Source organism: Diabrotica virgifera, chromosome 2 (genome assembly GCF_917563875.1).
Source record: "Diabrotica virgifera virgifera chromosome 2, PGI_DIABVI_V3a".
In the NCBI taxonomy this organism is placed as follows: Eukaryota; Metazoa; Arthropoda; class Insecta; order Coleoptera; family Chrysomelidae; genus Diabrotica; species Diabrotica virgifera.
Genome location: NC_065444.1, coordinates 27,143,353 through 27,161,548, shown reverse-complemented (window position 1 = coordinate 27,161,548; position 18,196 = coordinate 27,143,353). Strand labels below are relative to the sequence as shown.

Here is an 18,196-nt window from a genome sequence, read left to right as displayed (position 1 = left end):
TCATTGCAATCATTGATCCGCTGCCTGGTTCTTCTGATATTGTTGGACCGACTGTTTCATTTTGAAAAAGGCCTTCTAGTGCAGTCACTGAAGGTGGATATGAGCTATTACCTCCGATTTCGTTGAACCTCCATCGATTTGCATGAAAATTGGTGAGTGGATAGAGGATATCTCAAGGAACAAAGGTGAGATGGTGACAACTTGCGCTTTTACCCTGGGGGTGGATACCACCCCTTCTCGTGGGTGAAAATTATTTTATTAAAAATAACCCCATAATTCGATAGAGACACTAACTCTAAGCAAAATTTGTTATATAAAGTTATTGAAATATATCAAAACTTTTTGAGTTATTAAAGATTTTAATTTTTTGTGAGAAAAATGCATGTTTCTAACCGATTTTTATAAATACCTTAAAAACTATAAGTTTTTACAAAAAAGGTATAATTACCAAAATTGAAGCTAATAAAAGATGAAATAAATTCCCTACCAGAAAAACCTTTTAATGTTAACTAAAAGTGAGTTATAGGTAATCGAATGTATATTTCCTTAGGCGACTACCCAGATATAAGTATTCAAGCATAAATAACGGGAAAATGATGCATTTTATAACATAAACTTATTAAACATTTGTCAAAGTATTTAGAATATCTATCAAATGAGCCACCGAACAAGTTGATAGCATTAAAACTTATGCTCCAAAAATTTTTCAAAAGTTATCTTTTAAAAATTTTTCCAAAAAATGTTATTGTTTTTTTCTTAAATAACTCCGTTAATTTTGAGATATTAGATTCACCTAAAAACCATTTGAAATCTAAAACTAAGGGCTTTTAAACCACGTTGAATTTAATCTTTTAAACCCCTTACTTTTTTAAAAATAAAAGGTTAAATGGCCCCGGTTACATGGTTCTCGCAGCAAAATTTAAGCTTCAAACGTTTCTATCTCGGTTATTTTGTACTCTATAGAAATAGTAAAAAAGGTAAAATATTTGATACAGAGAAAACTAAAATTTGGTTAAATATAATTTTTTTCTTATATTGAGTATTTTTGTAGTTATTATTAAAAGAATATGAAAATTACGATAATTTGAAAAATTCTGATTTTTTATACTTATGCTAATATAAAGAAATTCTTGTAAGGATTTCTATAAATTTTAATATTTGTGTAAATAGCGTATGTTTTATTTTTCACTATTTCCAAAAAAATTCGAAAGGGTTCTCTTATTTTCATCATAACTTGCTTAATTTTGGTGCTATTAACTTCTGGAGCTCATTTGATAGGTATTCTGAAGTACTTTAACAAATGCTTAATAGGTATATTTTATAAAATGCATCGTTTTCCCGTTATTTGAGCTTGAATATTTAGATTTGCGCACTCGTCGAAAAAAATATACCTTCAATTACCCATAACTCACTTTGAATTAACATCAGTTTAGTTCTTTAAGTGAGGAGTATATTCAATTTTTTATTATCTTCAATTTCAGTAATAATAACTTTTTTGTAAATGCTTATAGTTTTTGAGTTATACGTGAATAACAGCTTTAAAACATGCATTTTTTTACGAAAAAATAAAATTTTTGATCTTTAATAACTCAAAAAGTATTGATTTATATTAATAACTTTATATAACAAATTTTGCTTAGAATTTGTCCCTCTATCGATTAATGGTATTATTTTTAATGAAATAATTTTCACCCCCGAGAAGGGGTGTCATCCACCCCCAGGATAAAAGCGCAAGTTGGCATCATGTCACCTTTGTTCCTTGATGTATCCTCTAACTATGTACTTACCAATTTTCATGAAAATCGATGGAGGTTCAACGAAATCGGAGGTGAAAACGTTCAGTGACTGCACTATTCTTTCCATGGTCGTATTTGTGTATCTTGCATATCTTGCTGCCTTGATGATCCTTCTGTTCTTCATTGAGTATCTCATAGGTCATCCAGTCTTTTTCCTTTTCTGGCACTTTGATCTTTACTTATTTGTAATATAGTGTCTCTTAAGTTCTTTCATTGGATGATTGCATTCTGACCTTTTCTATTATCAGTTGTAACTGGTAGTAGTTCTTGATTTACCATTTTTGCAACGCTGGCGCTGTTTTGCTTACTAATTTTGTATTTAAACATTTTTTCTTTTAGCTTTATTACATATTTAACACATTTTGTTTGCTAAATATGCTTTTGATCTTTTATACATATATTCTATCTAACATAACATTACACAAGTATTATACACTGACATTTACAGTATTGCCAATTTATCATTTGGTTCAACAACCTTGTAGCACTGATCGGCAACGTTTTTTATTTGCTGTGCTCACAAAACCTTATTGTTATCTTATTTCGAATTTGTCACCATATTTTTGTGCTTTTTTATCACGAACAGGAAACGTGCATGACTGACGGTGAGGTGAGCGGCAATGAAGAGCCCGATATTACCGACGAACATGCGCGGTTGCTACACGCTGGTATCATTCTTAAGCCAAACGCTCATAGAAACATGGGTAGGTTAGGTTATTTAAACACTAGTTTCACTTTAGCTGTGTTGTGTTAGTTGTGCTCTGTTCGACATACACTCGATTTTAATAACACAAAGAAATAGTCTTATCTGCTGTGAGCTTCGCTGGTATCGCCAACTAGCGGATTACTAGTGCAACTTCGGTTGGAAATTTAATGAGAAAAGTATTGCGAAAAATAAGCAAATAATTGTTTCAAACTTATTATTTAATTCTTATCATGTAATATTTACAACGCAAAGAAGTAATTAGATTGTAATCTATGGTTAATATCAGTAAGTAAAAAATTTATGATTCATTATGATTATTATTTTTATTTTGCTTATCATTTGACTTTATATTGACTGCGAATATTAGTTTCCTTCTTTCCTACTTCCGTAACTTTCACAATTATCGTATAGATGGCGCTTAGATTAATTATATTATAAAATATTAAAAAACCAAATTTCAGTATTTAAAACGTAAGTGTGTTATTTTAAGGTAAAATATAATGCCACATCTTTGGCCAACTAATATTTTTTCCTATTAATGTTTTTACTTTCAATGTTTTAAATTAACCACTTTGACATTTATGTCAAATTTCCAACCAAAGTTCACTGAATTGCCACTACTGGCGCTCACGAACTTTTAAGTATCCCCTCTACCTACGAGTTCACAGCGGATACAGAGAAGCCACGGCAAATTCATCACCAGAACACCAGATCTTGTTTGAAGCTCTTGTCTAGAACAATTTGTCCGAGAGTCACATTTAGATGTACCATTGAAACTCGGACTATTATTTTTAACCCGGCAGTGGTCGCTATATGAGATTTTCTCTCACGGTTTCAGAAAATTGCTCACAACTTTTTTTCTGGGAAATTATACGCGCTGTAGTTCCTTCTAGTCTCCTAACTATCCTCTCTCGACAATCTAATAGACTCGTTTGCTCAGATAGTGACTCAGTTGACTTAATATCACCCGATTGTTGAGTCAGTGCGCTTCAAGTGAGACATTCTCTCATCGCGCGACAACCCGCGCCACCAGGCTGTGTATAAAAATTAAAACCTTAAATAATATCCTTATGTGGTCGATGAAATGAAAACCATATATTCTGTTTCACGGTTTAGTTGTAGATGGCCACTTACCATATATTTTTCAATGTTAAATATTAACGGCATCAACAGTCACATTGTATATAAAGATAATAATAATAAAACAGAAGAACAACGTGTCTTTTTAAAGGAACTGGCCTTTTCCTTAATGAAACCTGATCTTATAAATCGTTCAACAATTCCAAACTTAACTTTAAGCCTTCGGAATTCTGTTGCAATAATTGCCAAAATTACATTACCGAACTCATCACAACCTGAACCATCGGATATTCAGTTTTGTTCATTTTGCCCTCGCTGCAAAAATAGAAAAGTAAAAAAAGTTGTGATTCTTATATCAACCAATTTGTCCAGGGCATTCTTGTTATACTTGTGTAAAGTGCGTTGCCGTAAATTATGAAGATACGTAGATTGATTAATATAATTGGTTTAATTCCGATCATTTTATTTGTATCTTATCATAATATTATTATGTATATTATGTTATATTATTATGTTCTTATTATTAGTTAATAGAAAAAAAGTTTAAAATCTGTTTTAAAAATTTTATTTTGCAAAAAAAAGGGAAAACTTCAATATGCGAGAGAAAATCTCACAGGCGAGCACTCGCGTACAAACTACCTAGCGACCAATGCCGGGTTAAGGAGACTTTTACTTGACTGAATTTTCAAAAAGTCGATTTTAATTTTTTTCTATGTAAAAACATTTCCTTACTATCATAACAATACTGCCCTAAAATTTTATTGAGAAATTCGAAATAGAAACTAAGTTCTAGCTGTATTTACAACGGTACCTACCTGAGCTGAGTACTAGTTTGTATACAACAACGCGCGCGACGCCTCATCTGTGCACCTGAAACTCGACAGTTGCGTTCTAAAATTTATAAAGCGAGCACGTGTTTTATATTATTGAAATCTATCGAAAATTAGTGTTTTGATTATTATAGAATATATGTCTAATAATTCACGAAAAGGAATGTTTGAACTGTACATTCTGTATATCAGAAAAACAGCCACTCAATATTTATCGGTTGTTCATTAAAAAAACAGTCAATATAAATGAATACTGTAAATTCTCTTGTTCTTTAGCTTCATTTGTTTGCTATTGCCTGGTATAGAAATGACTATTTTTCTAGGTATACGCTTATTAAATCGAGATGTATAAAGGGCTTCATAATATTTTATAATCAAAATTATGTAGACATTTTAGATTATTTATTGTGAGTAGATAAAGAATAGAATTTTCTGTATATCAAAGTATTTATCCCAAATTTTTGACATATAGTTTAGAAAATTCGTGCCTGTCCAAATCATAATTATTATACAATATAAAATATATTTCAAAATATGCAGTATTGAGTAACTGGCAGGCAAGTTTAGTTAGGTTAGTTTTTATATATTTTTATTTTATTTATTAAATTTATGTATTCCATTACGAGTAGATGGTTTGTTCTGTTCATTTTCATGGCAACTAAAATTTTAGTTAAATTTGACTTTAAACGTATCAACACAAGCAGGCACAGCTCTAGCTGTTAGGCCTGGATACCGCGTACCAAAAAAAAGTTTATTAATAGCAAGCTGAAAATTTGTTAATGGCTTAACGGTGTCTAGTCGGACACACTTTGATGTATGGGAACACTGGAACAGGGGAAGTTTTAATTGTGGAACGTGATTTTAATTGTGGAACTTGTCATCTTGACAAGTTTATGATTGTGAAATGTAGCAGGTTGTTTTTAACTTTATTCATTAGCAAATTTTATATAATATATGAAAAAATGTTTGTCCGACAAATACCTATGTTGGGCATTTTAATAAGTCCGGCACGTAGAACATGTCAAATGACAGGAATTATGTTGGTGATAAAATAGCAGTCTGATTTTTGCATGATACGCCAGTCAATGGGAGTAAGAATAGGATATTACCTCCGAATTCTATCCTACTGCATGGATTTTAATGAAATTTTGGGCCTAGCCTCTACTTATCTTCTAATTCAAAGTCTACCATATGCCGATGTGTGCTTTTATCTTGGAGGTGGTTCCCACCCCTTCTTAGGGGTGGAAAATTCTTTGGTTAAAATTACCACGGAATTCACTAGAGAACCTGATTCTAAGCAAAAACTGTTCTATAATTTTTTTTTGAAAACTCAATACTTTTTGAGATATTCGTGCTTGAAAATTGGCCATTTTCATTGAAACATAATATACCTTTTCGAACGGTTTTTGCGAATACCTTAAAAACTATGCATCTAACTAAGAAAACTATATTAAACATTTTTGTAGGTTATAAAAAAAACAAAGAGACACTTGCCTTCATAAATCTTCTAGTTATAATACAAAACGAGATGTAGGTGAAAATAGTTTGTTTGTTGGTACATTCTCAAATTGGTGTATTCAACTTGAAATAACAGAGAAACGGTCGATTTTATGTGTATAATGCTACTAATGCCTTTTGCAGTGCTTGAAAAGACCTTTAAAATGAGCTATATTAAAGGTCCAATACATTCAACCTAAGTGAGATATGCTGCAAACAAAATTGATAACTAATGTATTTTAAGAAAAAATGAGAAGTACTTTTAACCCCCATCCACCAAAATGTAAGTGCATGGTTTTCCTTCTACAATACCTTTTATTATAGTGTTATTTCTATGTTCAAAAAGTTGGACGGGTTTAAAATAAATGGTTTTTGAAAAAAAAAAAAGATCAAACTATAGATCGCATTTTTAAATTTTCTTAAAAATCTTCCTTTTTCTCCTTGTAACTTGAAAATGATATGAGATACAGTAATGAAAAATAAAAAGGAAATTTTTATCTGAAAAAGCCCTACATTTTTGTGTGGTATCTTTTTTCGTATCTCTTATCTTCTTCGAGTTACATGGAGGAAAAGGAAGATTTTTAAGAAAATTTAAAAATGCGCTTTATAATTTGATCTTATTTTTTTCAAAAACCATTCATTTTAATCCACCTCAACTTTTTGAACATAGAAATAACACCATAATAAAAAGTATTGTAGAAGGAAAACGATGTATTTAAATTCTGATGGATGAGGGGTTAAATATACTTCTCATTTCTTCTTAAAATACATTAGTCATTAACTTTTTTGCAGAATATCTCGCTTAGTTTGCATGTAATCGACAATTAGTATTGCTCATTTTAAAGGTCTTTTCAAGCACTACAAAAGTTATTATTATCATTATATACCTAAAATCGACAGTTTCTCTGTTATTTCAAGTTAAATACACCGATTTGAGCATGCAGTAAAAAAAACAAACGCTTCTTACCTACCATATCCCTCTTTGTATTTTAACTAGAAAATTTATGAAGGAACGAATCTCTTTGGTTTTTTATAACCTACAGAAATATTTTATATAGTTTTTTTGTTAGATACATAGTTTTTAAGGTATTCGCAAAAATCCGTCCGAAAAGATGTCATTTTTCAATGAAAATGGCCAATTTTCAACCACTTATAACTCAAAAAGTATCGAGTTTTCAAAAAATAATCATAGAAGAGTTTTTGCTTCAAATTAGGTTCTCTAGCCTTTTCCGTGGCTATTTTAACCAAAACATTTTTCACCCCCGAGAAGAGGTGGGAACCACCCCCAAGATAAAAGCGCACATCGGCATAGGGTAGACTTTGTTTCTTGAGCTAATCCCTAGTTACTGTGAAAATATCAAGTAAATCGATGTAGTAGGATGGAATTATTGTTGTCATTGTTGTCATTTTTATTATCTTTTGTTATTTGTTATTTTAGGTTAAAATTGGTTATCTTTACTGTTTACCATAATATTTCATTTTTTTTTATACATTTTTTGTAAATTGGCTCTGCCGTTTATTGAATAAATAAATAAATAAATAAATTCGGAGCCAAATACCCTTATTGACTGCCCTATGAGAGTTTAATGCAAGGATAACAAATCAATTGGAAGTTCTGTCCGACAAAATACATGGGACGTTTTCGTAGTCTGACGTTCGAAACCTGTAAACTGTTCCACAATTAAAACTTCCCCTGTTCCAGTGTTCCCGTACATCAAAGTTTGTCCGACTAGACACCATTAAGCCATTAACAAATGTTCAGCTTGCCATTAATAAACTTTTTTTTGGTACGCGCGATCCAGGCCTATTTTGTAATGAGTTTTAAATGAACTGTTTAAACTATTTTTGTTAAATTTTTATTTATTAATATTTAAACTAAAAATATAAAAGCTACTAAGCAGTGTAAATAGCTGTTGTTATTGTTGTTGTTGAAGAAGTTACGTTTGTTAGGATATTTCCTGTTATGTTTTAATGTAAATACATTGCATGAATTTTTACTAACCTCCATAAAGCAGTAACTTACATAAAACAGTTTCGATATTAAAACAAACTCATGCATGAACTAACAATTTTTTACAATAAATTGGATTGGCATTAATTTAATAACTGTAAATATAAAATTGACATTTTAGAATGGGTTTTATATCACTAAGACATTTATCATACTAAACCAAGAACTGAGGATCAAAAGAGGTCGACATAAAAAAAAATAGCTGCGGTTTTTATTGCTAGACAATATCCAGATATAATATTGGGATTTTTTTGTCGATTCCTATCAGTTAAATTATGTATTTGGAAATGAAAAGAAAGTGCTTAAAAGTAGTTTAGTGCATAATGCCACTTCTACAAAAGCGGCATCACCGCAAAAAGATTCTCGAATGTCCGATTTACCAAGGAATCCATGATTAAAAACAAGAAAGGTCCCCCCAACGTTGTCTGCTATTGGAGAGAGGAAGGAGGTACCTTACCTACCTTGAGAGTCAGGAAGGTACTGTCTCCATGAGGCGTGACCTCTTTGATCTTCAGGCAGTTGATTCCGAAATTGGTTTTATATCTCTGTTTTTATTTATTATCAAACTGTTTAATAAAATATAAGAATCACTTCATTTTTAAATATTATAAAACGAATTTTCATTATGAAAATTGAATACAGTGTTTTGCGTTTTTCTTTTGAATATATTAAATAAACCCATTTTAAACGATTGGCTAATAGTCCAGAGAAATACGATTTTTCTCGTGCCACATCCCCCTCCAGGCCGAAACCAAATGTTCTGAGTAGTATGGACATCTATATTAATAACCTATACGTTTCTTTTAGCCGATTTTGATGATATACAGGGTGTTTGGTAAAGAATGGGCCATAGCTTAACCTGATTTAAGCTAACTTACCTTAGTACAAAGTTTATAATAACCGAGATACAGGGTGTCAAATTTTTGAATATTTCCTGACATGTATGGGATAACAACATGAAATTTGGTATGTGGGGGTTTTTTGGGTCGAGAAAACTAAATTCCCTACCAAAAATTATGTATTGCCCAGAGGGCGCCACATACGCCTTTCAGCACTCATTTATTACGTTCAATTTCTTTTATTCCCCACTCTGTATAATTTTGACATTAAAATTTTTATTCTCCTATTAGTTTTACTTAAAAAAGGTATACTTCCTTCATCTCCCTAAACTCAACCGTTTTCGAGATAAACGTATTTTAAATCTGCGATACACCATCATTTTTAGCATAATATCATTGTAGTTACACCCGAAAAATAACTTAAAACCATAATAATTGTGCCAGTTATTTTTAGTAGTTATTTTTCTGGTGTAACTACAATGATATTATGCTAAAAATTATGTTGCACCGCAGAATTAAAATGCGTTTATCTCGAAAACGGTTGAGTTTAAGGAGATGAAAGAGGTATACCTTTTTTAAGTAAAACTAATACGGGAATAACAATTTTAATGTCAAAATTATACGGAGTGACGGATAAAAATAACTGAACGTATTAAATGAGTGCTGAAAGGCGTATGTGGCGCCCTCTGGGCAACACATAATTTTTGGTAGGGAATTTAGTTTTCTCGTCCCAAAAAACCCCCACATACCAAATTTCGTGTTGATATCTCATGCCTGTCAGGAAATATTCAATAATAAATAAAATAAAAGTTTAACTTTGACACCCTGTATCTCGGGTATTATAAACTTTGTACTAAGGTAAGTTAGCTTAAATCGGCTTATTTTAACCTCAGGAACCTGAGGTTAAGCTATTCTTTACCACACAGCCTGTACATAGTTATAAACAAATGAAGATCAAGAAACGGTAAATTTTCTCTTTTTTCGTGTATGACTTAAAAGTCAAGCATTCTAAACAACTTTGAGAATAATAAACTCATAAATCATATAAAAAACTTCAATATGGCGTTCGCTGAATATGTCTATCCTTATTTGTTGCTTAGAAAATTGCAAAATAACTCATACATTTTGAGATTGTGTAAATGTTCATAACTTATGTAAAAATTAAGTTAGAACCTTCTTATTACACGGAATGCTGAGACTTTTTGTGCTTTTTTTTTCTTGGGTTTGTATAATTGCGGACCTTCGAGTCCATTCGCCCATCTAACCGATTTTGCTCATTTTTACATAATTTTAACTAATCTATGTTTGTTTTCCTTCCTTGTTAATAATTATAATATTCTATCATTATTATTATTATTATACATTAACATTTTTACTTCTATTTTTCATTATATTATTCATTTTTTATGTTCAATTATTTTTTTCCTTTTTTTTTGTATCTTTTTGTTTTTTTTGTTATTTTTTTGTTTTATTTTGTTTTTTGTTTGTTTTTTTTTTTGTTTTTTTTTCATTACGGTAAGACTAAAACCCGATTCAACATCTCGGAGGTTATTCGTCTTCTTAATGGTTCATGTTTTAATTTTTTTATACAATGTTTTTACATATTAAAAACTTCTTGTGCTTAAATTATATTTTAAATTTTAAAGCAATTGGTCAAATAGTTTAAAAGTTATTTAATTTGTTTTTTTTTCAAATTCATTTTTTTGCAACACTAAGTCAGAAAATTATGAGGTTATAGTAATACTTCGGACAGTTTATGAAAGAAGAACATTCATACCATTAACTTAATTAAAAAAAAATGACAAAAAGTAATTTTAAACAGTGTAAAATTATTTTGCAAAACATGTCGATCTTTTGCTTACTTATAAACAATTAGAATAACTTTTTAACCGTTACCCGTAGAAAAATTATTTGTTCATATTTAGAAAGACTGAATTTTTATACACATTTAGAAAGAAAAACAATTGTCCTAGGACAATAGGGAACTTGCATAAATTTTTAAATTCGAAAAAAATGTTATAAATCACAACAGAACATAATTTAAAACATGTATCAAAGATAAAAAAAAGTTTTGTTTGTCTTTCGTTTGGCCCCTAAAGACGATTAAAAATTCAAATTATAACAGGTGGTCCAAAACGCATAGTGACGTCATATAGTTGTGCATGTACATTCTGCACCAACAAAGTAAACAAAATTGTATATAATTTTAAATTAGACACTATAAACGTCAGTAGAAAATACAGTTATGTAACGTCACAAGCGTTTTTGATCGTTTGAACTATTTTACATTGGCTAAGGGTTCTTCTAAACCAAGGCCAGAAAACAGAAAAAAATATATAGATTTTAAATTATCTTCTAAGTTATTATGAGGTTTTACCGCGCGAAAGTTTGGAAATATTATTTTTAAAGGAAACTGAATAATATTACGTAATAAAAAAATGTGTAAGTTCCCTCATAGGTTTAGCATTCGTTTTGACACTGACACTAACTTTTATAAATATATTTGATAATTTCTATTTCTGATATATTTGAGTGTTTTTAAGATATATTTTTTAAAATGACCGAAGAGGGTTTTTGTAAAGGGCAGTCTGATAACTTACCTATAGTTGATATGTGTATGGTGGCTACATATTTTCAAAAGAGTGAAAATTTTTCCGTCGGAGAAGTTCGGGGAGTTAAAGCAGATAAGTAAGTACATATATTATGTATATTATACTCCCATTATACCTACTAATTGTATACTGTGATTTTATTCTGATTATTATTCTCATAAGTATTTAACGATAAAACTTAGTAGGTACACACTTCCTATTAAGTATAGTGATCAAAAAATGTCATTACAATATAAATATTTTCCCATATTTCGCGACGATGCTGTGGCCAAATACCCAAGTAGGTGGAGGCCAATAAACTAAAGAAGAAGAAGAAGAATATACTTACATATAACCCTCCCACATCACTGATATAACCATATAAAAAACTAATGTAAAACTATGTGACGTCACGGGCCGTCTGAACTACTTTAAAATAAAGAAGACTTTAAATTTGTATTTCTAAGTTATTATGAGTTTTTGAAGCGGGAAATTTTGGAAATCTCATTTTTATACAAAACTGAACATTATTAGGTAATAAAAAAAAAATGTGCAAGTTCCCCATTAGAGACGAAGTTAGCCCCCCCGTTTTTTTAATTCACATGTTCTTGAAAAATAATTTTGCAATATTTAGAATTATTTTTTGTCATTTTTTTAAATTAAATTAATAGTGTAAATCTTCTTCTTTCGTAAACTATCCAAAGTATTACTGTAACTTCATCATTTTCTGACTTATACTGTTGCAAAAAAAATTAATTTGAAACAAATTAAACAACTTTTAAACTATTTGACCAATTGCTTTGAAATTTAGGGTATGTTTTAAGAACCAGAAGTCTCAGCATTCCGTTTAATAAGAAGGTTCTAAGTTAATTTTTACATAAGTTATGAATATTTATAAAATCTCAAAATTTATGATTTATTTTGCAATTTTCTAAGCAACGAATAAGGATAGACATGTTCAGCGAACGCCATATTGAATTTTTTTTACCATTTATGAGTATCTTACTCTCAAATTTGTTTAAAATGTTTAACTTTTTGGTAATAGACGAAAAAAGCGAAAATTTACCGTTTTTTGATCTTTATTTGTTTATAACTATGTAGATCATCAAAATCGGCTGCAGGAAACATATAGGTTATTATTAAAGATGTCCATACTACTCAAAAAATTTAGTTTCGGCCTGGAGGGGGTTGTGTCACCAACAGGGTATTCTTTTCCTTATTCCTCTGAACTATAACTGACACACAGTTTCTGTATAAACTCATTATAAATTAAATTCATAATAAATACCCATGAGAAGTATGATGAGATAATTTTAATACTCATATTCTTTTATAAGTATGTAACAACCTTATACGTATACTATATTGGCGGAGTAATCAGCATTTCTTATTCTTCTTCTTCTTTAGGCATCATAATCCTGGATGGGTCTTTGCCTGTCTGGCTATGTCCTTCCATTCACATCTCTCTTATGACCTTCTCCTCCATTGCTTTATATTCATGATAATGAGCATTTAAAAAACATACATTTTTTTTTATATGGAGTATGGAATGGAATATCGTAAACTAATGGACAGTGTAACTGTAACCTTGTAACCTATTGGGTATTGGCTATTGATTAAAAAAACCGAACACTGGTTTTTGGAATAACCGGTATTTTGATCGGTTATAACCGCCAGGTAAAACTGTAAGTAAAAAAACAGCATAACCAAAAACTTATGTTCTGTCAACAACCGCCATTCCTAGTAACTATCACTCTCTTTTTAATACCACATATTATAAAATGATACTAAAAAACTAAATTCCCCAGACAGAGTATTTTAGAACAGTATTCGTTTTTTATGTAAAATCAAAAATTATATAACTCAAAATTTTATAAATTTTTATATAAAGATATAAAAATAATATAACTTACAGTCAACAGTACGTTTAAGGTTGTTACTTCTTTTATTACTAGTATATTTTAATGTCTTTATCACCTTTAGGAGCTCAGCCGAAAGAAATATTCGCTACTTTGCAACCTTCTCCACATGTATCGCGATTTGGAGATTCATCTAGCAATACACCCCAAGTGGCTGTCGTTTCTGGAGGAGTTGAAAGTGTTTTAACCTCGCCAAGCCCTCCAGGTATGTACACATGTTCTTAAAATTAACATTACCCAAGTAAGTACGTGTTTCAAAGCTATACAATGTCAGGTATAAGGTCTACCCAATGCCATCTTCGTGGAAGTATTTCCGGTGACATTTGTAATCAATCGGTGTCAGATCATTTGTAATGTGGAAGTTTAAATTCGGCGTTTTTTATGCATATTATATTATTGCCAAAACTCAAAATCGAAATTTCATGTTATATGTTTTCAAGAATAGGCTCTAGCAATGGAAGTTGTTATAAAAATATTCAGTATAACTACACTGTCGCGCTTAATATAATTTGTTTGCTTTATGTTTTCTCTCTACTATGGCGCTACAGCCCAAGTCAGACCCTGGCCTCCCCCAGCATCCGTCTCCAAGTATCTCTGTCCCTAGCTACTCTTCTCTAGTTATCCACCCTCAATATCTCCTTAGTACCGGTGCTTCGTCTATCCACCACTTTCTTGTTCTTCCTACTGGCCGATGTCCCACCATAGTCCCACTAAGCGTTCTACTAGATGTTCTGTCACTATCCATTTTTATAAGATGACCTGCTCAGCGCAATCTTTGTATTTTTGCATATTTTGCTATAAATGGTTCTTTGTAATATTGATACTACTCGTGGTTGAACCTTTTTCGCCACATACCACTGTCGCAGATGGGTCCTAATATCCATCTCAATTACGCCAGGGAAATAAGACAAAAATATACCATGTTCGGGACACTTGAGCAGCCAGGTTGCAAATAGGTTTTTTGGCTAATATATATAATGCATTATAAATACAAAAATGCCCATCACAGTTCGGACGAGAATTTTAGTTATTTACAAATAAGTGTCAAAAATGGCAGTTTTTTCGTTTAAATCACCACAGGTAAAAATACGGTAATTAGATATCTTATTTATAGTATTTTTCTTTTAGTAGATGAGCAAAGCTGAAAAATGGCAGTTTCTGAATTGTGGTCCGATCATTTGTTGCTTCGGAAATTTGCTATAACTTTTGGGAAAATGGCCTTTAGACTTTCATATTGCATTAAAAGTTGACTAATTATTTATATGGGAAATAAGCCACAATTAAAATGAAAAAAATAATTTTATTAACGTTTCGACGCCCAAATCGGGTGCCGTTGTCAAAATACAAAATATTACTAAAATAAACTAAAGTGTTGTTGCTAAGCAAAAAAATTCTTCTAATAATTTATTTAATCTCACTCATTTATATTGGCAATTCAGACATATATTATACATTTTAAAGTAGAAGACTTTAAAATGATATTGCCAATATTTATGAATTGCGTTCCTGGGACGACTTACTGAAAGATAGTTCATTCGATTACATGAAATTAACCCCAACTCAAGAATATCCGTCATAAAAAATTATAGCATGTGATATGTCTTTAAAAAGACAACCAAATGCAACGACAGTAAAATTCTCGCGTTAGAGACTTCATAGTAAATCACAAGGGAAAACCAGGAAAAACCCTGTGATACTATCCCGACATCGTAAGTATTTGGTCTTATATTAATTTACTCTCAAAAAATAATACCAAATTCTGACTTGTAACATGTTTAAATTATAAATAATATTAATAATACTAGATATATAAGTAATACTAAAATATAAAATATGTACTAGCTCGATATTATTGACTTACTAATCTTGGTATTTTCTTTCTATTGACTTCCTCTTTCAGTATGGGTAACCACATCCTACTGCATTCTACCGAGGAATTTGCGACACAATTGGTTTCATTTAGCATAATTAGAGCCGCTTCTTTGATTTTTCTCTTTTTACTATCTGATTCTTTCAGGACTATACTTGAATCTCTCCACTGAACTCTATGTTCATTATCCCATGCGTGTTGACATATTTGAGATCTCTCAAATTCTCTATTTTTAATATAAGATTGATGTTCACTTATTCTAACGTCTAATGGTCTTGATGTCTCACCTAAATAAAATTGTTCGCATTCACAAGGTATTTTATAAATGCAATTCTTTGTTCTTTCTTGATCATTGTTAGGTTTAGTTTTAGATAGAATAGATCTCAATGTGTTTGTTGTTTTGAATGTTGTTGAAATGTTGAATTTATTTCCTATTGTTTTAAGTTTCTCGGATAGTCCTTTTATATATGGTATTGATATTTTCCTCGTATTATTTCTGGTGAATGTTGTAGGATCCCGTTCTAAGTTGTTCTGTTCCATTCGATCCAATCTTGACAATTCCTTATTTATAAACGATAAAGGATAATCATTTTTTAATAAAACAGATGTTAACAATTGTTTTTCTGCTAAAAAGGAATTTTCGTTAGAACAAGTAATTTTGGCTCTATCATATAAGGATTTAATGATTCCCTTTTTAACGTTGATGTTGTGATTTGACTTGTAATTGAGATATCTGTTGGTGTGTGTTGGTTTTCTATACACTTGAGTCTCATATCCAATATCCTTCTTTGAGATCAAAACATCGAGGAAAGGTAGGCTGTTATTGTATTCCTTTTCCATTGTAAATTTTATTGTCTCTTCTTGATCGTTTATAATATTCAGGAACGTATCCAACAATTCTGATCTATGAGGCCATATTGAATTTGGTATTATTTTTTGAGAGTAAATTAATATAAGACCAAATACTTACGATGTCGGGATAGTATCACAGGGTTTTTCCTGGTTTTCCCTTGTGATTTACTATGAAGTCTCTAACGCGAGAATTTTACTGTCGTTGCATTTGGTTGTCTTTTTAAAGACATATCACATGCTATAATTTTTTATGACGGATATTCTTGAGTTGGGGTTAATTTCATGTAATCGAATGAACTATCTTTCAGTAAGTCGTCCCAGGAACGCAATTCATAAATATTGGCAATATCATTTTAAAGTCTTCTACTTTAAAATGTATAATATATGTCTGAATTGCCAATATAAATGAGTGAGATTAAATAAATTATTAGAAGAATTTTTTTGCTTAGCAACAACACTTTAGTTTATTTTAGTAATATTTTGTATTTTGACAACGGCACCCGATTTGGGCGTCGAAACGTTAATAAAATTATTTTTTTCATTTTAATTGTGGCTTATTTCCCATATAAATAATTAGTCATAAAAATGCCACAAGGAAATAGCTTCAGAACAACATTAAAAGTTGAGTCGAACAGTCCATATAATGCACAAAAAAGTTTTAGACGATTCGTCAATTAGTTTAACCCTTAAATGCCCGTGATATGAAAATAACCATAAATGCCCATGTGGGGTCTCCTAGGGACCCCACTAAAATTTTCAATTTAGTAACGTCATTTAGCACTGACTAAAAGGAAAACACGGTTAAAAATAATTTTAAGCATATTTGAATAATTTTTATTTATTTTTCATACAAAATTAACGGCTTTTCTAGAAACAAATTATTTTCAATTCGAACAAAATTAAAATTAAATAATAATATAAGCATATAACTTTTAGTTGCAATTTTTACATACAATAGTTTTTTCTTCTTTTCTGTGCACCTGGCATATAAATTTTTTGCAAAAAGAGCAAACGGTATTCACTTTTCTGTCACAGTTTCGCGGACACTGGTAACAACGAGCACGTTTCTTAGCTGAATGGACGGATTGAGTTGCAACTTCGGTAGTTGGGTTTACCATTGGTATGCCACAATCTTTTAGAGCAGATTTTACATAGGCTTTATGTTTTATATATTTCGCTCTTTTTTCCATGTTGTTTCGAGCAAGCTCAGCCCCTAATTGTAACAGGAAAATACGTCTTCGTGAAAAATTATTTTTCTTCCAATCAGGATTTTTTTCAATGTATAAAATATAGGCATTTAGTGCACATATGTCTATAATATTCATAAAGAGCCTGAATGGCCAACGAGCAGTTCTTCTTTTACAGGAATATTCCCTAATCAGTTTGTCGGCATTATCAACACCACCCTTGGTATTATTATAGTCTAAAATCATCAAGGGTTTGTTTTGAGAGTCTTGACAAATTATATCACTATCGTGTTGACTTGAAAGAAGATGTACCATCCTGTGTATTTTAGGTATGTACGAAACCATAGCTAATTCTTTAGTAAAAGCAAATATTGACGACTTCGCAGGTCTTTTTGTCAAACTTAGTTGTGGTGGTGTATCAGGTTTATTTTTGCGGACGGTCCCAAGTAAAGTAAGGTTTTTAGATAAAAGATATTGAGCAAGAGGAACACTGGTAAAAAAGTTGTCAGTTGTAATTCCTCTCCAACTGCCATGATATGGTTCCACCAGATCTTTCACAACACGAAATCCCTGATTTTTCTCTATTGTACCACCTGGTAGTTTTCCAAGGTACACCTGAAGTTTTGATAAATAAGATGTTTTAACATCCGCGGCAGCCCAAATTTTTATCCCATAGCGGCAAGGTTTTGATTTTATATATTGTCTAAAAGGACACTTTCCTCTAAAACTCACTAACTGTTCGTCAACGGTTATATGTTCGTATGGTTCAAAGGCTTTGTCACAGTTAGAGACGAACATGTCCCAAATTACTCGTATCGCCGCTAACTTATCCTGTTCCTTCCGCTCCACCCTGGTCACTTTGTCATCAAACCTCAAGAAACTCGATAATTCTTCAAATCGGTTCCTAGCTAATGCGGCTGTAAAAAATGACCGGCGTATTGAGGTGTCTGTAGACCATATCTCTCGTGTCGATTCTTTCCCACACCTTAAAGCACCAGCTTTGATAAGTGCTCCTAAA

The 18,196-nt window shown here is 31.1% G+C and overlaps 1 protein-coding gene across 10 annotated transcripts in view; it reads left to right on the top strand.

Moving 5' to 3' along the window:
* Positions 1-18,196, top strand: part of LOC114332935 (transmembrane protein KIAA1109 homolog) — a 168,874-nt gene that overhangs the window by 75,422 nt on the left and 75,256 nt on the right. For 8 of the 10 annotated variants that reach the window (XM_028282734.2, XM_028282733.2, XM_028282737.2 and 5 more), the window contains exons 28-29: positions 2,383-2,500; positions 13,334-13,474. In XM_028282734.2, coding sequence (XP_028138535.2) covers positions 2,383-2,500; positions 13,334-13,474 — 259 coding nt within the window. The remainder of the gene's footprint in view (positions 1-2,382; positions 2,501-13,333; positions 13,475-18,196) is intronic. The other 2 variants (XM_028282732.2, XM_028282730.2) reach the window with 1 other exon arrangement.